This window comes from Lithobates pipiens, unplaced genomic scaffold, assembly GCF_037356315.1.
Source record: "Lithobates pipiens isolate NorthernLeopardFrog02 unplaced genomic scaffold, aLitPip1_a1.2 Scaffold_55, whole genome shotgun sequence".
NCBI lineage: Eukaryota > Metazoa > Chordata > Amphibia > Anura > Ranidae > Lithobates > Lithobates pipiens.
In genome coordinates, this window is record NW_027507877.1 from 3961045 (window position 1) to 3985667 (window position 24623).

Below are 24623 nucleotides of genomic sequence, written 5' to 3' on the forward strand. Positions count from 1 at the left end.
CAGATAATTATCGCCCTATTGCGTTATTAAATTCGGATTATAAGATCTTCACTAAACTACTGGCCAACAGACTTTCTCCACTACTACCGAGGTTGATTCACAGAGACCAAGTAGGCTTTGTCCCAACGCGACATGCAGGTGATAATACACGACGGACTATAGACCTGATAGATCTTTTGACTAAAACCAAGCAATCCGCCATTGTCCTAAGCCTAGATGCACAAAAGGCTTTTGACCGCCTAAGTTGGCCGTTTATGTTTGCAGCCCTTTCCAGATACGGATTCTCAGGACCCTTTATACAAGCCTTGCAAGCTCTATACTCTACACCTTCCTCTCAGGTTCAATTGTCCTCATACTTGTCGCAGCGGTTCCCCCTCACCAGTGGCACTAGACAGGGGTGCCCTTTGTCACCCCTGTTGTTTATTCTAAGCTTAGAACCTCTAGCTTCAGCCATCAGGTCTCACCCAGACATCCGGGGGGGTATCGTTGCGACAACAAGAATACAAACTATCACTTTTTGCTGACGATATTTTACTGACACTCACCCATCCCCTCATATCCTTGCCTTCCCTTCAGACAATTCTCTCCACCTTTGGTTCTCTCTCAGGGTTTAAAATCAACCAGTCAAAAACAGAAGGTCTACCCATTAACATTTCACCAGCATTGCTTGACACCCTCCAACGCTCCTTTAGCTATCGTTGGTGCCCTTCTTCCTTGAAGTACTTAGGAGTTCATCTTACTTCCTCGTACGACTCCCTCTATCAAGCAAATTTTCCTCCCATGTTTGCAGAAATAACCCGTCTCTTAAATCTGTGGTCCCCTCTTCCTATTTCTCTCCTCGGTAGAATTAATGTCCTTAAGATGTCAATACTTCCTAAATTACTGTATTTATTTGAAACACTTCCTATCCCAGTCCCAATGTCGCAATTGAAACTTCTCCAAAGAAAATGCCTCAAGTTCATATGGAATAATGCATCCCATAGGATTGCACGCTCCGTAGTCTACTCTTTAAAGTCTAGAGGTGGACTGGCGGCGCCAGATATCATTAAATACTATTACGCCTCTCACCTCCGGGTATTGACTTCCTGGATCTCTAGAAAGGCTCCGAGCAGGTGGGCTGAGTTTGAGATGGGGGTCACTGTTCCAGTACACCTGTGCTATTTGTTATGGCCTTCCTCTGCTAAATTTATGCCTCAATTGCGATCCTTATGCCTAGCACCAATGCTTTTCACCCTTTCCATTTGGAAGAGATGTGCGGAGCAGTTTTTCCTATCCTCTAAATGTCCCCCATTTCTAAATGTACTCTTTAACCCGGATATACCCGATGGTCTGTCTTATACAAGGATGCTTCCCTGGACGCAGGCGGGAATCTTTCAGTTGCGACATCTCGTACATCCGGCTACACGTAAACTTATGCCTTTCTCGGATCTGCAAACAAAATATGACTTGCCGACCTCCCTTCTATACTCATACCTACAGTTTAAACATTTCTTCCACTCTAACTCCCCCTCTCTTTCTTTGGAGAAACCGACTGATTTTGAGGCCCTGTGTGCCAACGGCCCCTATGAAACCAAACAGATTTCCTCTATATACAAAATCCTACAGGAAACCCCACCTCTAACGGAACTCACTCATAATTACATGAAAAAATGGTCCCGCATACTGCAACGACCAATCTCTCTATTAGACTGGGGTAAAATATGGGAATCTACATCCAAAATGTCACGTTGTGTAGTGCAGAGGGAAACCGCTATTAAGATCTTGATGTTTTGGTACAGGACCCCGGACTTGCTGCATGCTCGCAACCCAGCCATCTCCAATATTTGCTGGAGATGCGGCGAGTCTGTAGGTTCTCATTTCCATATATTTTGGGAATGCCCCTTTATTAGCCCTTATTGGACTAAAATTCAGGATCTTTTACAAAAGGTACTAATGTCACCTATCCCTCTGAATCCCATGCACTTCCTTCTAGGCCTTCCTTTTCCGAGACTGTCTAAACCCTCGCGCAACCTGATGTCCTTTATCCTTCTGGCCGCTAAGAGAGCAATTCCTAGACATTGGCTATCCACCACTCCCCCCACATTCCATCTTTTTCTTTCCATAATGGCAGATATACGTAGGATGGAACACTTGACTGCTAAAACGGAAGATACACTACCCTCTTTTTATAAAATATGGAAGAAATGGGACGACTCTGAGTTCCCCCTTGAGTCTGCTAACCCTTAAACCTCCTGATTCCCATGATGCAAACGTCTGATTAAGTTGTACCCTGCTATCTTTTTCTTTCTTTTTTTTCCCTGTATTGTTGTTGTACGTAACTATATATCCTCTTCCGCTTTCATTTATCACATGATATGGTATGCTAATTGCACTTGAATGATCCATGGTTGGAAGATGCTTACTTTATGAACATACCTGTATGTACGCTCAATTTTGTACGTTTCTATATACATGGCTTTGTATTATCGAAAGTTGAAATGCTTTTTCTTTATACTGTATTGTACCTTTTTCTTTTTTGGAAAAAACTTTATAAATAAACAATTAAAAAAAAAAAAAAAAACATCAGCTGGACACTTGGGTCATCCGGTGGGATGGGAGAGCCCAAGAATGGCATGGAAGGTGGTCGTCTGGCGAGCCTGCGGGTGCACCAGCTGGTCGCTCGGGTCACCTGGTGGGACAGCAATTGTAATAGCAATTGCATAGATAGTTGGCCGCTCCGATTGCTATTACAAGAGAGCTGACCGTCGGCTCTAAAAAATGGCATCATCCTGATATAACCAATGAAATCCCAGCATTGTACGGGTACGTCACTGGTCATTAAGTGGTTCATTATTTCTGGTTAATGCAGATTACTGTTTAGTTTAGTGCTCTATCTATCTTTCTATCTATCTATTGTGACAGGGCTTCAGGGTGTCCATTTGTAGTGAAGGACACTGGTTTCACTGTTTTCTGCAGGATTGGTAATTCCTGGATTGGGTTCTGGAGTCCAGTGATATTGAAAAGTCTTGGAAGGGAAGAAGTCTCTAACCCTGTGCCCGCATCCTCCACCAATTAACAAAAAGGAACATGATCTGACACCATACCAATTCATCCACAATGTTACCTACCTAGTTTCTTTTCCAGGCTAAACTTCTTTGATTTATCTGCATAAAGTGAAACACACAGATAACATGTACAGAATAAGACCATTGAAAAAGTGCAATAAATAAACTCTACTTATGAGTCAAAACATAATTAATGAGTGACAATCCATTACTAACAATAAAAAATAATAAACATATAGATAAATTCCATAAAGGGGTCCAGAGAGTACACCGTGAAATGTACTACAATATACACCTCAAAAAAAAAAAAATGTTTAATGTTTAGCCAAAAAAGTCCCAACTAAAAACTTTGTGTTAGATTGGAAAGAAATCCAGGGATAGCCAATTTGACACCCAAATCCACACCAGAGTCTTACCAGAATGCCAGTGACCCCCCTATTTTGTAATCCTGTGTCAACAGTTTCAGTTGGTGCAGAAACATGAGGCATGCACTGCACAGGTTTATGCATGACTTCTGTCTGTAGTGTGAGACCTGACACTTCCTGTAATGAAACTCCTTGCTGAAGTGCTTCTCTACCCTGATTCCTGTGCTCACCCATTGAAGTGCAGTTCATATTTCACAGTAATGTAGTGATGACATTTTGGACAAAGTGTCTGTCATGTACAAATTCAGTTTTTGCCTCAGAACAGTAAAGGGGTTCTGAGGGGTAATTATGTAGGTTTAACCTTGACATCAGTTTGGCTGGGCTGTGTTAGGGTTCTGCCCGGTCATGTGTACAGTTAGGTGCACATGGCAGGCCATCACCAGGCCTGGTTGGACATTTTAGGTATCAGCTTTCCCGGAGCCAATTAGTGGGTGCGCCAGGCCCTGCTGTGGAGTCTGGGGAAGGGTACTTAAGATGTTGAAGTCATGGGTTGTTCGTGAGGCCATAATGGTCTGTTCCTGATTCTGGACCGGGGTAGCCCCACGAGGGGTCCCGGTCACGGGAACGTTTGTCGCTCCGCAATATGCTTCAGTTGGCTAACCCCAACAGACCCGCCTGGTCTGGGGTAAGGATCCGTCTGTTCCCGAGTCTTGGAACCGGCTGGTCCGAGGCGCAGTAACTGAGGGAGGATTCAAGGTGTCCCGGGTGTGCTCTCGGCTTGGAGAGGCACCGCAGCTCGTATAAGTGACTGGGGGAGGACTCTTCGGAGGAGGGCCAACAAGCTGGCATCCTGAGAAGTGCCTGGTTGCTGGGTTGTGAAGGACACTGACAAATCCATGCTTTTTCCAGTACTGCCAAGGAGACAGAGCACGTTCCAGGTACTGAGGAAAAAGGTTCCTGTTTACTTCTGTTACGAGTTACTCAAGGTCAAAGATTTCACAAGTTCTGGATCAAAGTGCTCACTGCCATAATCTCTGGCTAGAGATTTGTTAAGCCTTGAAGCACCCAGCTGTGAGTGGCTACTCTCTGGGTGGTATTAGAGACTTTCTGATAAGTTCAAGGTGCCTGAGTTTGTTGGATGTTGCCCTTGCAAATAAAAACCTTTTCTAAAGGACTTTTATGGTGTCAGCGTCCAAAGTTGTTGGGTAATAACTCTGTGAACCCCTAGACATGGAAGAACCAGCCAAGCGGAGGTAACCGGTAAACCCAAAAGTTAAGGCCGCCCTGCCAAGGGTTATGGCCACAACAGTAACATTTTTAAACATCATAATCAAATATGAATTATTGCCAGTTAAGGAAGATTACTGTTTAGTTCTCTATCTATTGTTCTATTAATTAAGGGCTGCACCATGTCATGCGGTCAGAAGGGGTATATATTGCACAGGGTTCTCACTGATGCAGGTTTAGGGGCTTCAGGGTTTCTATTTATAGTGGAGTTCCAATGCACTATTCCCCACACACACGTTCCTCTATAAATGGCTGTGAAACGGAAACCTGCGTTACATCAGAGGGGGCTGGGTCACCCACACGTCACTGGGGAACCCCTGGCTTCCTTCTCCAGCGTCAGAGGGGCGGGGTCAGGTGACGGGTGGCCCCGCCCTCCTAATATAAGAAACGTCAGCGCTGTGCTCTCTGCAGTGTCTCCAGAGTGGAGACAGAAGAAGGATGTATGGACAGCGCTGGACTGAGAGATCCCCCGTCACTGGATATGATCATCCATCGCTGGACCCCGGAGATCCGTCGCTGGATAGCAAGAGTGGATTACCACCGCTGGAATCTTTTTTTTATTTTTTTTATTTTTAATAAAGGAATTTTTCAAAAGTGTGTTTGTCTTATTTAACCATTTTGACACTTTCTTTGTGAGATGGTAGGGGTACTTTTGTACCCCCTTACCATTTCAAACAGGGGGGGGCGGGATCTGGGGGTCCCCTTGTTAAAGGGGGCTTCCAGATTCTGATAAGCCCCCCGCCCGCAGACCCTCACAACCAACGGCCAGGGTTGTGAGGATGAGGCCCTTGTCCTCATCAACATGGGGACAAGGTGCTTTGAGGGGTCACAGACCCCCAAAGCATCCTCCCAATGTTGAGGGTATGTGGCCTGGTACGGCTCAGGAGGGAGGGGGGGGCGCTCTCTCGTCCCCCCCTCTTTTCCTGCGGCCTGCCAGGTTGCGTGCTTGGATAAAGGGTCTGATATGGATTTTTAGGGGGACCCCCACGTCAATTTTTTTTTAAATTTGATGCGGGGTTCCCCTTAATATCCATATCAGACCTGAAGGGCCTGGTAATTGAATTTAGGGGAACCCCCACGCTTTTTTTTTTTTTTAATCAATGAATGAATGAATTGTCGGCTAATGCAGAGAACACTCATTGAGTGTTCTCTGTATTACGGGACCCGACAATAGCCGCAAGTGATTTTAAAAGACTTTTTTTCCTGCACAAATGACACTTTGTGCAGGGACAGTTCTAAGCACCAGAAACATGCGCCCCTTCACAGGCATACTATAGATACCCCCCAGCTACGAAATTTAAAGGAATATTACACTTTTATTGTTTCACTTTAATCATGATTAAAATCACTGCTCCTAAAAAAAAAACGGCCGTTTTTAAAACTTTTTTTTGCATTGATCCATGTCCCCTGGGGCAGGACCCGGGTCCCCAAACACTTTTTAGGACAGTAACCTGCATATTACCCTTTAAAATTAGCACTTTACCTTTCTCCCATAGACTTGTATAGGGTGTTCCGGCTTTTCGAATTTGCTGCGAACAGCCCAAATTGTTCACTGTTCGCTGAACAGTCGAACAGGCAATGTTCGAGTAGAACATGAGTTCGACTCGAACTCGAAGCTCATCCCTACACACCAGCAAGTCCACCTCTGAATGGCTCCAGAAACACAACAAAATGAAGGTTTTGGAGTGGCCTAGTCAAAGTCTGGACTTAAATCCAATTGAGAAGCTGTGGCATGACCTTCAACAAACTGTTCATGTTACAAAACTCTCCAATATGGATGAATTAAAACAATTCTGAAAAATTGCAAAAAAGATTTGACAGCAATGTGAAAGACTCATTGCCAGTTATTGCAAATGCTTGTTTGCAGTTGTTGCCACCAAGGGTGGTACAAGCAGTTATTCGGTTTAGGGGGGCAGTTACTTTTTCACATAGGGCCAGGCAGGTTTGGACATCTCTTTTCCCAACAGGAAGTACCCAACATTTTAATTTTACTGGTAATCTGGAGTTGCCAAGAGGTCTAAAGTTGACTTCTTACCCCCCTTCAGCCAGTGGATGAAATCGTTGTACATGTCTGTAAAACAAATACATTCTGTTATATTATCTTTAATTAAAGAACATTAAATACAATAAAAAAATACAATAATCACAATAGTCAGTTTATATTTTGGGGGGGGGGGCTCTTTCTGATTATTATTTTTTTCTATTCCGTCACCATTCTTGTCTAGTCCATAATGACATGACCTGCTCCTGTAGCCTCCTGGGAGACCCCCGTCTCTCAGATAGTCTGCGGTAGTCCATGCGCAGAGCATGGGCCAAGGGGCGGAGCTCACATGCCATTGGGGGCTGGGCTGCCTGAACCCAGAAGTAGAAGCTGGCTGAGGAGGACCAAGATGGCAGGCAACCTGAATAGTGAATCACTGCAGGACAACATTGGATCTGCTGGGCAGGTATATGTTTTGAGGTACGGGAGGATTGGGGGGAGGATTAGGGGGGTGCAGGGGGATGGGGGGGAATTGGGGGGAGGATGGGGGGGGGATTGGGGGGGCAGGGGGATTGGGAGCTCTTGAACATCCAAAGAACAACATATGGACATTTTGAATGAAGCTGTTCTTGGACTGTACTTGTCAAATTGGACCCCTTAAAGTAGAACTAATTTTTTTCTTTTGAAAAGTGTAAGCAGGCAGGCTATTTATTTCACAAGGTACTTTTTTTTTTAAATGTACGCTGAGCATGCGCAGCTCGGTATACGTTCCGGCATGGTGCCTGTGTGCCGGGATGACTGAACTCCTGCACATGGGTGGAAGTTTCATCATCCCACATTTGAGAGATGGTGGAATTTATTGTGAATAGCTGCCCAGTGCACCTCCCAAAGGCATATTATACACTGCAATGCAGCACGGGGGCCTGTGCTTTGCCCTGCCATAAAATGAAGCCTGCCCCATTTCTGCATGCGTTGCTGTGAGTTTCAGACCATTTATATTGCATTGGCTGTTTAACTCAATGTAAGGCGCTGTTACACGCATCAACGCATGACAACACATAGGACCTTATCTACATAACTATATTAGGGACTGAGAAAATGTTGAACCCATTAAGCCTCGTACACACAGTACGGTTGTTGGGAGGGGATTGTCTGTTGACAGACTGTTGTCCTAAAATCTGACCGTTAGTACGTTCCTTCTGACAATTGTTGTCCAACTTTCGGCCAACAAATGTTGGATGGCAGGCTAGTAAATTTTCGGCAGACAACGGTCTGTTGTCTGATATTCGTATTGTCGGTACACAAGTCCGTCACACAAAAGTGGAAAGTACAAACATGCATGCTCGGAATCAATGCTCACCAAACACGACATTAGCAGAAGGGGCCCAAAGGGTTGCTCTCAAGAGCTTAAATTCACCATAGTACGTCACTACGTTTGTGTTTGTTGGCCGACAATTGTGTACCGTTAGTATGCAAGACAAGTTCCAGGCACACGCCCTTCGCACAAAAATCAGACGCTCGGTTGGCCAACAATCTGGTCGTATGTACGAGGCTTTAGAGTGACAACCATGACATTAGTACTTCTAGAAGTTGAGGGCAGCAATCACACCCAACATAGGTCTCTTGGCACATATTTTCTTTAAACACTCTGAGGATATGTGTGGGTGAGGCTGGAAATTGCCCAAATTGGAGGAAAAGGTTAAACAATTCTTGTATTTTTGGGAGGTAACTGAACAGTCAAGGAGGCAACTGTAACCTGCGATCACTAGTACTGGCACAATGGTGATAGTAACTGCGGCACACTTGCACAAATCATTCCAAACACTCTTGAACCAGAACTCAGTAACTCTGGCGATACAAGTACATTTATAGTAACATTGGAGGCTTACAGTATCTCTCAGTACAGCATATGTCTCAAACGTCTGGCCTACATTACCGGGCGCTGCATCTGTAAGAGGGTTGGCCGACTAGTGATGTGAAGGCACAAACTGCTGTTGAGGAGACTTGCCAGAGCTTAGAAATTTAGTCTTCCAGGCGGTGGACAGTGAAGCTTGCAGCGTTGTCCATAATCTTTCCCTCCTCAAGCAGGAACCTTTCCCTGAGGCCAACTCACTGCCCCTGACAAGCATGGTTCCTCTTCCTACACTAGCCCCTCGCAGAATGGGTGCCAAATGCAATAAGTAACTGCTACTTATTAGAATTGCCAACACTAAAGATGGCCGCTGAGGACATCCAGCGTTACCGTGTCCAAACAGACCACTGCTCCCCTGATAACTCCTATGGAGCCTACAGACAATGTTTCTTTCCTAAAGCACAGCAGCACAGTAATTAGTGTCACCTACAGCAAGGAGGATGAATTGCACCTGCCAAGATATGGTTCTTTATTTCACCCATGTGACTGTCATTTTTAAATGTCGGTGGACTCAGAGACTGAAAATAACTGGCATAAAAAAAAAAAAAAAAAAAGAATGTAAATTGAGTCATTAGGTAGGTGTGAAGAAATGCTGTAAATGAAACATGCTTTCAGAAATCGAAGTGTTAATAGATTATTTTCATCAATTAACAAAATGTAAAGTAAATGAAGAGAAGAGAAATCCAAATTGAATCAATATTTGCCCCCTTTACCTTCTTCTAGTTAGACATGCACACAGTTTTTGAAGGAACTCGGCAGGTAGGTTGTTCCATGTTCATCTTGGTGAACGAAGCACAGATCTTCTGTGGGCGTCGGACGCCTCCAATCCTTCTGTCTCTTCATGTCATCCCAGACAGACTCTGTGATGGTGAGATAAGGACTCTGTGGGGGCCAAACCATGACTTCCAGGACTCCTTGTACTTATTTACACTGAAGATAGTTCTTAATGACATTGGCTGTATGTTTGTGGTGGTTGTCCTGCTGCAGAATAAATTTCGTGCCAATCTCCTCCCTAATGGTATGGCATGACGGAGAAGTATATCCCTGTATTTTCCAGCATAGAGAACACCAGTCATCCTGACCAAATCTTGCCCCAAACTTGCAAGGAACCTTCACCATGGTTCAGTTGCCTGCAGACACTCAATGTTGTATCGCTCTCCAGCCCTTCCCCCAACAAACTGCCTCCTGCTACAGACAATTATTTCCTAGGTTTTCTTACATAGTGGAATCACTTAGCCTTGTTTTAACATAGGAGGCTTTTGTTGCCACAATTCTTCCATGAAGACCACTTCTGGCCAGACTACTCCAGACAGTAGATGGAGGTACCTGGGTCCCACTGGTCTCCTCCGGTTCTGTGCCGATGGCAGTGCTGGATTCTTCCGATGTGGATGGGAAGAAAGCATGATGTGTCTTTCATCTGCTGCATTCAGTTTCCTTGGCCGACCACTGCGTCTACACTCCTCAACACTGCCCGATCAATGGTTTCCTCAATGCTGGTCAAATAAGGCAGATACTTATCCATCGTGCCGTACTATCAGGGAGGCCCCAACTCTATTCTGTAGTGGACAACCACCCCAAGCATCCAGACAATGTCATTAGGAACGATCTTCAGTGTAAATAAGGAATCTTAAAAGTGATGGCTTGGCCCCCACAGAGCCCTCAGTATCATGGAGTCTGTCTGGGATGACATGAAGAGACAAAAGGATTTGAGGCAGCCGACATCCACAGATCTGTGCTCAGTTCTCCAAGATGTTTGGAACAACCTGTCTACTGAGTTCCTTCATAAACTGTGTGCAAGTCTACCTTGCGGAATTGATGCAGTTTTGAAGGCAAGGGGCAGTCACACCAAATAGAGATTTTAGTCATCATCTATTATTAATTGCTGCATCAATTAGTTAGAGAGGAGTTGGCTGTGTGGATTGTCAAGCCAGGAATCTCTTCTTGTACGGGAGGTTTAATCAGTAAATGTTGAACACCTACCATGAAAGTATAACTTAACCCAATCAGCGCCGGGAGCACTTCCCCACAATCCTGCAGAGAAAAAAAAAGGCAGAATTAGTACTGAATACAATGAGGATCGGAGTTATGAATTGAATGTATAGTATTTATTAGTCACATAGCCATATACACATTCATATTCTTTAACTATGGGTTTTCTCTCCAACTGTCAAGGACAGTTATATCAGGGTTATTATCCCTAAGGGAAAATCAGGGATGCGTCCTCTTATGTTGTAAATACTAGGATGGAGCCTACCTAGGTTTGGTTTGAACCTTGGCCGTTTGAATGATTGGACAAAGGTCCCAAATATTTCCATTCACCCCCCTCCCCCCATACTCATCCGGAGCTGAGCATCATATGGCTGCCAAGTAAGTTGCGGGTGCTGGCACCAATTGTGTCCCTAGCAACCATCACTGTCACTGGCACATTGCTTTCATGGCCAGAAATCAACAAACATATAGGCAAAGGGGCGGGGATAGCAATGACACCACCAAAGGGATAGCAATGACACCACTGCCCAAATATGATCACAATGATGTCACTATTATCCCCACTACTTCAATTATATAAAGACAGTTTGGGAAGCGGTCATTCAGGGTCGGTCTTGTTGCACCAGGTACATCAGTTTTTTGTTTTTTCATTTTGATGAGTCGGTGAGCAGTGGGCATTGTGATTAATGATGGATTTACAACAATGGACATTTTAAGAGGATTTTTATTATTTAATAAAGGACTTATCAAACACTTGGGTATATTTATATCTGGGTGACATCTTTTTTTTTGCTTTGAGAATGAGTAGGTTTACATTTTCCCCCATACTCATTCACATGGGGCGGGGGGGCTGGTTACAATTAAGCTCATTATTATGTACAGTATATCTTTATATGCTCTCTCTATCTTAAAATCAATAAAAACAGATGTTGCACATGTAATGTTACGGGCTGCAGAACTATTTTCCTTCCACAAGATGGCAGTGGCAGTAGCTTGTGACTGAGTTTAGGCCTTGACACTCTGGTAAAGGACATGAGATCCGGCCATCACTGGGAAACCAACTATGATATCCAGGGATAACTGGGAGCAGGGGGGGGTCTTAAAAATGAAATCCCAGGAAGGAGGCAGGCCAGTTGGGGAGCGCGTCAACCAGAGAGAGGATGAGAGAAGTGCTGTGCCATGCCAAGCCCTGCTGTGCTGAGTTTTGGTGGATGCTGCTGTATCCTCAGGTGGCTGGACCAAGCTGAGCCTGCTGTACCATTGACTGGTCTGGTGCCTACTCTTCAATGTCCGTCTGTGATATGGGCCACCACCACCATGGCCTGATGGGGAAATGCAGGAGGGAATGTGGCAAGTGACAATCTGCATCCGGTGGCAATTATTGTGGCAAGTGACAATCTGCATCCGGTGGCAATTATTGTGGCAAGTGACAATCTGCATCTGGTGGCAATTAATGTGGCAAGTGACTTAATGTGGCAAGTGACAAGCTGCATCTGGTGGCAATTAATGTGGCAAGTGACGATCCGCATCTGGTGGCAATTAATGTGGCAAGTGACTTAATGTGGCAAGTGACAAGCTGCATCTGGTGGCAAGTAACATGGCAATTAACGTGGCAAATGACAAGCCGCAACTGGGCTGCATTTGGTAGCAGGCAATGGTGGCAAGTGAGAATCCGCAACTGATCGCAGGTGATGTGGCTAGTGACCAGCTGCATCTGAAGGAAGGTGACGTGGCAACTAACAAGCTGCATCTGGTGGCAGGGAATGTGGCAAGTGACAATCCACGTGGCAGGTGACACGCTCAGGGGTCCCACTGATTCTGGATTAAGGGGAGTTGAACTATTTAATTTTATATTACAATGTAATAATAGAAATAATGCGCTTCAATCATCCTGACACCATAACAACCTTGGTTCCCGGGATGATTGAAGCATCAACACCAGGCATTGTCCCGACAAATTGCCCCAGAGAACCTTATTTTCTGGCAGTTGCCCTCTTGAGACTAGACTCTGAATCCGCCCCTGTCCGAAACAAACCATATTTTTCCATTGTGACCATCTCTAGTCTGTTATTCTTTTACAGACTTTTGAGTCTATGGAACTCTTGTAAGCCTGCGGATATTTACAGAAAGGTATACTGGGGGTGTCAGTGAGGTTGAGGCCTCACACAGGGCTGGTAAGAGCAGGGGACCCAAATCTACCAGCAGCTCTTGTAGGGGAAGCAGTAGAGAGTAACTCGGTGTCCCGGGAGCCGCACATCAAGTCAACACCTGCTGTATGGTAGTAAAGGGCGGTCTCAGCCTGGACCCCCACCAGACCATGTCCCCAATACTTATCACTCCACCTACCATAGTTTACTCTTGCGGGGGGTAGCTCTACATATATAGAAAATGATTCCTGTAACAATGCAACTATTCTGATTTGGTGCTATGATAAATTACACAAGTAAGAATTTTTGGCACGTTAGTTAATGACCATTTCTGATTTGGCTCACCTTGAAGATAAATCAAGTCATGTTCAGGCTGCTCTTCCAATAAGCGTCCTCCTTCAAATCTACATCCCAGATGTTCCGTCTTTATATAGCGTTCGTAAGCAGGAAATCCGGACTTGTGTGGAGTGAACTCAAACCAAGCTTCTGAAATGAGAAGATTTTCCTCCAGTTATTGTCCATCCAGAGATGTCACCTCTACACACCGAAGAGTCACCTCTATTCCCTCTTCATTGCAAGCAATGTCCTTCCAAGCTTCACCAAGGACAAGAAAAACAAACAACAACAAAAACAACTGTAGAGCTTCCCGTGTACTAGAAGAGTTTAGATTGAAAATTGTAGTTATCAAAACATTCATCTCATTTTTTAAATGATTGGTGGAGTCATTTTTTAAATGATTGGTGGAGACACCACTAACTAAAATATAACGGATCCAATTGCCTTCAGAAGTCACCTAATTAGTAAATAGAGTCCATCTGTGTGTAATGTAATCTCAGTATAAATACAACTGCTCTGTAAATCCCTCAGATGTTTGTTAAGCCCCATACACACTATCAGATTATCTGCTGAGTTTTTCCTTCAGATTTACCAAAACCATATAATATGAGGACAAACCTTAGGAGTTTCAATGTGCATGCAATCAGGCAGGTCCTTCCACTACATGGTTTTGGTAAATCTGAAGGAAAAACTCAGCAGATAATCTGATAGTGTGTATGGGGCTTTAGAGAACCTTAGTGAAAAAACAGCATCATGAAGGCCAAGGAACACACCAGACAGCTCAGAGATAAAGTTGTGGAGAAGACTAAAGCAGGGTTAGGTTATAAAAGAAAATCCCAAGCTTTGAACATCTCACGGAGCTCTGTTCAATCCATCATCCGAAAATGGAAGGCCTATGACACAACTACAAACCTACCAAGACATGGCCGTCCACCTAAACTGACCAGCCGGGCAAGGAGAGCATTCATCAGAGAAGAGCCAAGAGGTCCATGGTGACTCTGGAGGAACTGCAGAGATCCACAGCTCAGGGGGGAGAATCTGTCCACAGGACAACTATTAGTCGTCTCTCCACAAATCTGCCCTTTATGGAAGAGTGACAAGAAGAAACACATTGGGGGAAAGAAAGTCATAAGAAGTCCTGTTTGCAGTTTGTGAGAAGCCATGTGGGGGAGGGGGCAGCAAACATGTGGAAGAAGGTGATCTGGTCAAATGAGACCAAAATTCAACTTTTTGGCCTAAAAGCAAAACGCTATGTGTGGGGGGAAAACTAACACCGCACATCACCCTGTACACACCATCCCCGTGAGACATGGTGGTGGCAGCATCATGTGGTGGGGATGCTTTTCTTCAGCAGGCACTGGAAAGCTGGTCAGAGTTGATGGGAAGATGGATGGAGACAAATACAGGACAATATTAGAAGAAAACCTGTTAGCCCTTGTACACACGGTCGGAGATTCTGATGGAATGTGTCCGATCTGACCGTTTTGTTGGATATTCTGACTGTGTGTGGTCTACATCAGACTGTTTCCATCGGAGTATCCGACGGACCAAGTTTTCCAACTTGTTGGTAAAATTTTCAGACAAAATGCTCCGATCGGACATACTCCGATCATGTGTAGAGAATTCCGATCGGACAAAGTGCCACGCATGCTCAGATCAAATTCCTACACCAAAGCTATTGGCTACTAGCCTGAACGTAGTCCCGTCATAACGAAATAACGCCATCACGTCGGATTTTCCGACAACTTTGTCTGACCGTGTGTATACAACAGTTTCGGACAAAATTTGGTTGTCGGAATCTCCGACCGTGTGTACAAGGGCTAAGAGTCTGCAAAAGACTTGAGACCGGGGCGGAGGTTCACCTTACAGCAGGACAACGACCCAAAAACATCCAGCCAGAGCTACAATGGAATGGTTTAGATCAAAGCATATTCATGTGTTAGAATGGCCCAGTCACAGTCCAGACCTAAATCCCATTGAGAATCTGTGGAAACTTGAAAATTGCTGTTCAGACGCTCTCCATCCAATCTGACAGAGCTTGAGATATTTTGCAATCAAGAATGGGTAAAAATGTCCCTCTCTAGATGTGTAAAGCTGGTAGAGACACCCCCAAAAAGACTTGCAGCTGTCATTGCTGAGAAAGGGGGTTCTACAAAGTATTGACTCCGGGGGGCATCATACAAACGCCCCCTACACTTTTCTCATATTTGTAAAAAAAAAATTGAAAACCATTTATCATTTTACTTCCACTTCACAATTATGTGCCACTTTGTGTTGGTCGTCACATAAAATCCCAATAAAATACATTTACATTTTTGGTTGTAACAGGAGAAAATGTGGAGAATGTCAAGGGGTATGAATACTTTTTCAAGGCACTGTATACAATGTGTGCGTTGTTACAAGTTAAATTAACCAACAGTTTACGATTTCTTATCCATCCACCTATACAGCAGGTCTCCATATATTACACACATCTTTTCTCTCTTCTAGTACAGTGGAACTCTCAATCTTTTTTTTTTATTTCTTTTTTTTAATAAAGGAATTTTTCATAAGTGTGTTTTTCTTATTTAACCATTTTTTACACTTTCTTTGTGAAATGGTAGGGGTACAAAAGTACCCCCCTTACCATTTCAAACAGGGGGGGGGGGCGGGATCTGGCGGTCCCCTTATTAAAGGAGGCTTCCAGATTGTGATAAGCCCCCCGCCCTCAGACCCCCACAACCACCGGCCAAGGTTGTGGGGATGAGGCCCTTGTCCTCATCAACATGGGGACATGGTGCTTTGAGGGGTCACAGACCCCCAAAGCATCCTCCAAATGTTAAGGGCATGTGGCCTGGTACGGTTCAGGAGGGGGGGGGGCGCTCTCTCGTTCCCCCCTCTTTTCCTGCAGCCTGCCAGGTTGCATGCTTGGATAAAGGGTCTGGTATGGATATTTAGGGGGACCCCACTTCAATTTTTTTTAAATTTGACGCGGGGTTCCCCTTAATATCCATACCAGACCTGAAGGGCCTGGTAATTGAATTTAGGGGAACCTCACGCTTTTTTTTTTTAATCAATGAATGAATTGTCGGCTCCCGTAATACAGAGAACACTCATTGCGTTTTCTCTGTATTACGGAGCCGACAATTCATAATAGCCGCAAGTGATTTTAAAAGACTTTTTTCCTGCAGAAATGACACTTTGTGCAGGGACAGTTCTAAGCACGGGAAACATGCGCCCCTTCACAGGCATACTATAGACACCCCCCAGGTACAAAATTTAAAGGAATATTACACTTTTATTGTTTCACTTTAATCATTATTAAAATCACTGCTCCCGAAAAAAACGGCAGTTTTTTTAAAACTTTTTTTTGCATTGATCCATGTCCCCTGGGGCAGGACCCGGGTCCCCAAACACTTTTTAGGACAGTAACTTGCATATTAGCCTTTAAAATTAGCACTTTTGATTGTGAACGTTCGAGTCCCATAGACTTTAATAGGGTTCTAAAGTTCACACGAAGTTTAGGTCTGTTCACAGGTTCTGGTGTGAACTGAACAGGGGGGTGTTCTGCTCATCCTTAGTGGTGTACCCCAAGGATCAGTGTTATTAGTGGTGTACTCCAAGATTCAGTGTTATTAGTGGGGTACTCCAAGATTCAGTGTTATTAGTGGGGTACTCCAAGATTCAGTGTTATTAGTGGGGTACTCCAAGGTTCAGTGTTATTAGTGGGGTACTCCAAGGTTCAGTGTTATTAGTGGGGTACTCCAAGGTTCAGTGTTATTAGTGGGGTACTCCAAGGTTCAGTGTTATTAGTGGGGTACTCCAAGGTTCAGTGTTATTAGTGGTGTACCCCAAGGTTCAGTGTTATTAGTCGTGTACCCCAATGTTCAGTGTTATTAGTCGTGTACCCCAATGTTCAGTGTTATTAGTCGTGTACCCCAATGTTCAGTGTTATTGGTGGTTTGTCCCAAGGTTCAGTGTTATTCGTAATATGCCCCAAGGTTCAGTGTTATTAGTGGTGTACCCCAAGGTTCAGTGTTATTAGTGGTGTGCCCCAAGGTTCAGTGTTATTCGTAATATGCCCCAAGGTTCAGTGTTATTAGTGGTGTACCCCAAGGTTCAGTGTTATTAGTGGGGTACTCCAAGTTTCAGTGTTATTAGTGGTGTACCCCCAAAGTTCAATGTTATTAGTGGTGTGCTGACTTTTAATATAAGGACACCTGTACAGGGAGCCTGCAATCTCGGCACCCAAAGCTGACCCGTCTCTCGACTCCAGGTTCAGGCACCCTTACTAAAGGGAAACAGGAAGTGAATCCGCGCTGCGCTTTCTGAATGGTCCCACTGTCTTCTGGGACCTGTATGCTTCCCAGAAGGCAGCAGGCTGGGTGGAGGAGGGGCTGAATGCTTTGTAGATCGCCGCACAATGGTGCAATGTGCCAAATGTAGCAGCGGAGGGTGTAAACAAACATAGCTTTCCCTTTTGGGTGGAACTCTCCTTTAGGAATGCCGCTCTAATAAAATCACCTGCTTTGCTTTCATGTATTTGATGCTTTCTCACAGCAGAGTAGATGGGATACGGGTCTTCACCGGTCTCACACATTTCTTTGTGACTGGACAGCTTTCCTTCATTGATCTGCAGATAAGAGATAAACATTACCAGTGTGTGTTTACCTCAAAGTTTAGTGTTATTATTGGGGTACCCCTAGGTTCAGTGATATTATTGGGACACCCAAAGGTTCAGTGTTATTAGTGGTGTACCCCAAAGTTTAGTGTTATTAGTGGTGCCCCCAAGGATCAGTGTTATTAGTGGTGCCCCCCAAGGTTCAGTGTTATTAGTGGTGCCCCCCAAGGTTCAGTGTTATTAGTGGTGCCCCCCAAGGTTCAGTGTTATTAGTGGTGCCCCCCAAGGATCAGTGTTATTAGTGGTGTACTCCAAGGTTCAGTGTTATCAGTGGTGTACTCCAAGGTTCAGTGTTATTAGTGGTGTACCCCAAGGTTCAGTGTTAATAGTGGTGTACCCCAATGTTCAGTGTTATTCATGGTTTGTCCCAAGATTCAGTGTTATTCATGGTGTATCCCAAGGTTCAGTGTTATGCATGGTGTCCCCCAAGGTTCAGTGTTATTAGTGGTGTACCCCAATGTTCAGTGCTATTCGTAGTATGCCCCAAGGTTCAGTGTTATTAGTGGTGTACCCCAAAGTTCAATGTTATTAGTGCTGTACCCCAAGGTTCAGTGTTATTAGTGGGGTGCCCCAAGATTCAGTATTATTAGTGGGGTGCCCCAAGATTCAGTATTATTAGTGGGGTGCCCCAAAGTTCAATGTTATTAGTGCTGTACCCCAAGGTTCAGTGTTATTAGTGGGGTGCCCCAAGATTCAGTATTATTAGTGGGGTGCCCCAAGATTCAGTGTTATTAGTGGGGTGCCCCAAGATTCAGTGTTATTAGTGGGGTGCCCCAAGGTTCAGTGTTATTAGTGGGGTGCCCCAAGGTTCAGTGTTATTAGTGGGGTGCCCCAAGGTTCAGTGTTAGTGATGTACTCCAAGGTTCAGTGTTATTAGTGGTGTGCCCCAAGGTTCAGTGTTATTAGCGGGGTGCCCCAAGGTTCAGTGTCATTAGTGGTGGACCCCAAGGTTCACCACTAATGACACTGGACACAGGCTGCATTTGGGGTGACACAGCTGCATTTGATGGGACACAGGCTGCATGTAAGGAGGGACTCTGGTGGGGACACCTGATGGCATCTGGTGGCAGGCGACATGGCTAGTGACTTGCTCAGGGCTCCCACTGATTCTGCATTATGATGAGTAGTATGATTTAATTTTATATTACGATGTAATAATAGAAATAATGCTCTTCAATCATCCTGACACCATAACAACCATGGTGCCGGGATGATTGAAGTGCTAACACCAGGTGTTTGGAATATCTTTATCTGCTGATTGTTAAACTTTCTAGAATACACATATTTCTATTGTTGTGTAGGATCTGGGCCTGCTGTCCCTCCATCACTCCCTATCCCTCTCCATCCATCCTTTGTTCATCTCAGACGCTAACCACACCATCTTAGAGCCACGCCCACTCTATTTCGCTGAAACCACACCCATGTTCACCAAATGGGAGGGGTAAAAACAGAAGTACGGGGTCTGGTGCCCCCCCCCTCCTAAAAATTCACCAGCCACCACTGCTAGCAGCGCCCTCTTGCTGGGGTTGTTGGCATTCTCTGCAATACAACTTCTGAGTTTATCTGCAAACAGACTCTACCTTTTTTCTCAAAAAATGAAAACATTCAAACAGTAGGTACAGACTGATGGTGACAGTAAGACAAACATTTCAGTGCTGCAGCACTAGCAGCCAGCAAGTGTAAGGATCTTCAATCTCAGGTATTACTTATAACAAAGGCAAACAAGATGCATATAGTGGTTATTACAAGGGTTGCACATCTACCACAGCTACTTAATAGATGAATAAATCGAGGTCAGTGTTCACTCAACAAATCGACCAAACAAAAGAAATTTCCCTTTTCTATGAATTGCTAACTAATTATCCAAATAATACTAAAAATGCCACATGATTAAACGGGAGAAAGACTTAGCTCAAGAATTCTATTGGGATCAATGGAAAAAAGCCATTTGTATATCCAGTAATTCTTCCGCGTGTATCGAACACTGGGGATGATGCACAAAAAATATTGAATAGATGGTATTTGACTCCATTATAGATTATCAAAAATATATCCCTCTACATCTGACATATATTGGAGATGCAACCAACAGACAGGTAACCTTCTGCACATATTATGGAGCTGTAAAAACTTGCAAAACTTCTGGAATTCAAAAGCTTCTTTTTATAGCAGATCTTACGGGAAATCTAACCAAGCTCACTCTGGCCACAGCCTTACTTGGTCTAAATCTGGACATCTACCCCATAACATTTAGAACAATAGTAACCCGCATATTAATAGCAGCAAGGCTCTCTATAACCAGCCTCTGGAAATCCAGGGAAGCACCAAACTTATCGACTGATATAGCTAGAATAAATATTCAAACTCAGTACGAACTTATGCTAGCCTATGAAAACGACTCCACCATCACAGTCAAAAAGAAATGGAATACTTGGCTATCTCATCCTAGAGCAGGGGTGGCCAACCAGTGGCCCGGGGGGCCACATGTGGCCCGCGGAGCCCTTTGATGTGGCCCGCGGAGCCCTTTGATGTGGCCCTCGGAGCCCTTTGATGTGGCCCGCGACCTCCTGCTCTGGAATGGCGGGTTAGCAAGCCCAGATCGCAGGTTGCCGACCCGTCATACCACAGCATCAGTGTTGTGAATGAAGCTGGTGGTAGAGGAAGAAAACGGCTGCAGAGCAGAGCCCATAAGCTGATGCTTTCTGTACAGCGCCGGCAATTGCCACAGGCAGAGTCTATGGCAAAGTTCAGTTAAACCCGCAGCACTACTCTGCACCCGCAGTGTGCGTAATCATCAGTGTGAAAGCAGTTTTGGCCCTTTTCACACGATTGGCCCTACCCAATCGGACCCTCAATTCACCTCTACAGAGCGGCAGATGTAAACAGACTTTTGTCCGTTTACTCTCGCCTGCCTCCAATCCGGTCCTAAAAATCTGATAAAAAAAAAAAAAAATAGAAGGGAGTTCGCCCCCTTCCATCTGGGTGGTTTGGATCGGAGGGCCTATAGAGTAGCCATGACCTGTCATCCGCCCGCTCCGCTCATTGTAGCCCGCGACTGGTTATGAAGTTGCTTAAGTGGCCCTCGCTCTTAAAAAGGTTGGGCACCCCTGTCCTAGAGCATCCAACTACTTAAAAGAGTGTAATTTGTAACTTATCCCTAATTACCGGCCCATACACGGTTCTAATTTCGAAAGAATTTTCTTTCGAAAATCGTATCTAAGAATTTCCGTATGAGTTTTGCACCATTAGTGGGGGGCTGCAGCAACAGCCGATTTTCGTGTGGAAATAAAATTTGAGGAATCGGACATGTTGGAAATTTTTTGAAAAACGAACAATTTTCTAATCATTGATGGGAGAATCGTGCGAGAAATGTAATAAGGAAAGAAAATGTACGGAGATAAAAGAAAATTTACGTAGATAAAAGAAAATTTACAGAGATAAAAGAAAATTTACGGAGAGAAAAGAAGATTCCCGCCCAAGAAAATTCTTTTCTGTAGCAAGGTGAAATTGAAGGCTTAGTTGGCCGAATTTCGAAAATCAATGGTGGCGCCATCGGATCACAAAAAAACGAATTTTCTGATTTTGAAAATAAAATTTGTTCGAAATTCGACCGTGTATGGCCTGCATAAGTTTGAAGTATCATTAAGTCACATAGGTGTATATTTTTGATGCAGTTTATCAGCTTGGACCTGCCTTCTACTTCCTTTCTTATTAATCTGATTTGCAAGTTTTTTTTTCCTTTATAACCACAACTATCTAGTTAATTTGGTTGCTTGCCCAGGCCTACAGTTTGAACCCATTAGGGGTAGACTGGTACAGGCCATCACACGTTATATACTTACGCAAAAACCTTTCTGAATCACTGTAACTATTCTGGTTACGTAAATAAAATAAACCAAGGTCAGTGGCCCCTTAGAGAGCCTCATAGCATAGTCACCTCAAAAAGGTGGCCCAAATAAGAGACCCGATAAACCAAATAATAGGCTCCTTGAGCAAAGCAGATCCCATACAAGCAGGCATGTACTGGCCATAGGGACTATAGGGAGTTTCCCGGTGGGCCGATGGCTCAGTGGGCCGATTTCAGTGACAGCCAGTGGCTTCGCTGGGGGGGACTTTTGGGGCTATAGCCCTGAATCTGGGGCCCATAGCCCCGAGTCAGTCCAGGAGTCCCCAACCACAGGGTCCCAGCCCACTACCTGCCCTCTTTCTGATGACCCTGATGTAAGAAGGGGATCTCTGTGGACCCGGATGTAAGGGGGGGGCTCTGTGGGGACCCGGATGTAAGGGGTTGGCTCTCTAGGGACCCTGATGTAAGGTGGATGATCTCTGGGGACTCTGATGTAAGAGGGGCTCTCTGGGGACCCTGATGTAAGGGGAAGGCTATATGGGGACCCTGATGTAAGGGGAGGCTCTCTGGGGATCCTGATGTAAGTGGGGGGCTCTCTGGGGACCCAGATGTAAGGAGGGGCTCTCTGGGGACCCTGATGTAGGGGGAGGCTCTCTGGGGACCCTGATGTAATTGGGGGACTCTCTGGGGACCCAGATGTAAGGAGGGGCTCTCTAGGGACCCTGATGTAAGGGGGGCTTTTTTGAGCAATTGCGTACAGTTTATATACTGTTTTTTGTGTGTTTGCAAAATTAAAGTGGGCCGGTCTGGATGAAGTCCAGGGCCAAATTTTTGTCCCAGTCCAGCCCTGAATACAAGTGGGACCATAAGGTACACAATATTAATCAGAGACCATAGACATGGTGTTTGAAGGGTGAGAAAGAGTTAACATGACTAAAACTATAAAATAGCTGACAGAGGAATATCTTAGGGTCTTGTTTGTCACATTGACCACCGGATAGATTAGTGGGTTCTGGTAAGAACTGGTTTTGAAATGATGTTTTCAGAGAGAATCAGTCGTTAGCATTATGTCTGAAATGTTATGTCTCATGTGATGAACTTTGTCCTCCTCCCTCCCTACTTTCTCTTTAAGTTGTGCAATATTCTTTATAAAAATATATAAATCTTGCGAGCTACTCTAGAGCAACCTGAGACTGTAATCAGCGTCAGGTATAAAGTAACCTGAGGTTACAACCTAGCATCAGGTGTGGTATAACAATTCCTGTGAAACAAAATGCAAATTCACAGCTGCTAATCATTGATCGCAATCCCATAATTTGTGAAAACATAAATACAAAAAACAAAAAAAATGCAGCACTGTAACTATGAACATAAAAAAAAAAATTTTTTGCGTAACAAGCAAGCTCACAGTAAAAAAAAAAATAGTATTAATCCACTCGATACTAAGGATTAATACATTTTTCTCAAGTCATCTTCCAGGGTGGCACACCTGAGAGATTTGAGGCTCCTCCCTACAGGAAACACAATCAATCGACAGCTGTTTTAAGTCCCCATCCTTCCCCTTGATCCTCAGTTTTTGATTGAGTTTCTCGCCGAAACGCAGAAACTGTTTGTTTTTTTCCAAATGACCCGAAGCCTGGGGCTGGTGGGCTGGACCACTAGCTTGGGAAGCCTCTGGGTCTGGTAGGATATTCTTGTCCTTCCTGGGGGGTTCCCCTATCTTTTCATCAGGGGGGGCAGCAGAAATTGGAAGAGCCCCCCCTGAGAGCTGAAGGACCCTGGGTACAGTGGTGTACCCAGAACTTCAGGGGCCATTACCCTGTCTCCCCTCCTTACCTGTCCAGGTGGCTGTTCAGACGGGGGTGCTGGCCATCAGTTCTTTCCAGGGGGATCGTGTCCCTGACTCCTGGGCCCCCGGTAGCTCGCGTGGGCTGCCAGATAGGGCACGGCAACAAACACCCGCATCATTTTCAAACTTCAGGAAAATGGCGGCGGTGTTCTTACCCAGGAGGGAAGGCTGAGAGACAGCAGGAGCAGGCGCCCACATCCTCCTTTCGCAGTTGGGGGGGCCTAACCTTGCACCTCCCTATGGGGACAGCAATTGGGGGGGGGGCACTTTGGCAGCTATTGTCCTTGCGTGTGAACCATAAGGATGGAAAAGCAAGCCCGCTGGGAGGTGATGCATATCCTTGAAGAGCGAGTGAAACAGGTCATAAAAGATGCTGACAAACATGACCTCAGTTCTCTCACAACAAACTTCTGGGAAAGCCTTGTGCATACTCTTTATGCTGACACTGATAGCATTTCTGCCCATATGGATCATCACTAAGGCTGGGTTCACACTGCTGCGGGGGGAGATCCGGATGTGATTCGCACCGCAAATCACATCCGATCTCCGTAGCGATGCGCGTTCAGCCATACAGATAGTTCCCGCAGCAAACTCGCACGGGACCCTTTTTTTGGTCCTCAACAGAATCGGATCGCATGGGGGTTCACACCATGCGATCCGATTCCTGTGCGAGTCGGCAGATCGCACTGCGATATGCGGACGGATCTGGGGGTGTCATTAACATATCATTGACACTCCCAGCCGTCCGCATAGGGCAGTGTGAACTGCCGGCGGGAGTAATGCGATGCGGGAAAACGCTGTGGATTTGCGGCGTTCCCGCATCGCAGCGGTGTGAACCCGGCCTAACTGTGTTCCTCACCCTGAGGACTTGGGTGCCCTAAAGGCTATATGCAGCCCCCCCCCCTTCGAATGGAACAGTAACTAGACAAAGGAGGGAATTCAAAGGACTCGTACTCCCCCTGTTGATAAAATGCTGTTACTTCAGTATAAGGCCGCGTACACACGGGCGGACTGTTCGCCCAACCTTGTCCGCTGAACAGTGTTTGGACGGACAGTCCGCTCGTGTGTGGGCTTTCAGCGGACAGTTTCAGCGGACAGTTGGACGGACAAAGTCTTTCGGAAATTCCGAAAAACTGTCCGCTGAAACTGTGTTTGAGCAAACAGTCCGCCCGTGTGTGGGCCTGTCCGCTGTACTTTCGAAATGAG

The 24623-nt window shown here is 45.2% G+C and overlaps 1 protein-coding gene across 1 annotated transcript in view; it reads right to left on the bottom strand.

The window, feature by feature from the left end:
- Nucleotides 1–24623, bottom strand: part of LOC143957703 (cytosolic phospholipase A2 gamma-like) — a 159923-nt gene that overhangs the window by 59319 nt on the left and 75981 nt on the right. Inside the window, exons 6-10 of the mRNA XM_077467395.1 lie at nucleotides 17565–17673; nucleotides 13071–13211; nucleotides 10570–10620; nucleotides 6732–6767; nucleotides 3108–3212 (exon numbers count right to left, since the gene is read on the bottom strand). Coding sequence (XP_077323521.1) covers nucleotides 3108–3212; nucleotides 6732–6767; nucleotides 10570–10620; nucleotides 13071–13211; nucleotides 17565–17673 — 442 coding nt within the window. The remainder of the gene's footprint in view (nucleotides 1–3107; nucleotides 3213–6731; nucleotides 6768–10569; nucleotides 10621–13070; nucleotides 13212–17564; nucleotides 17674–24623) is intronic.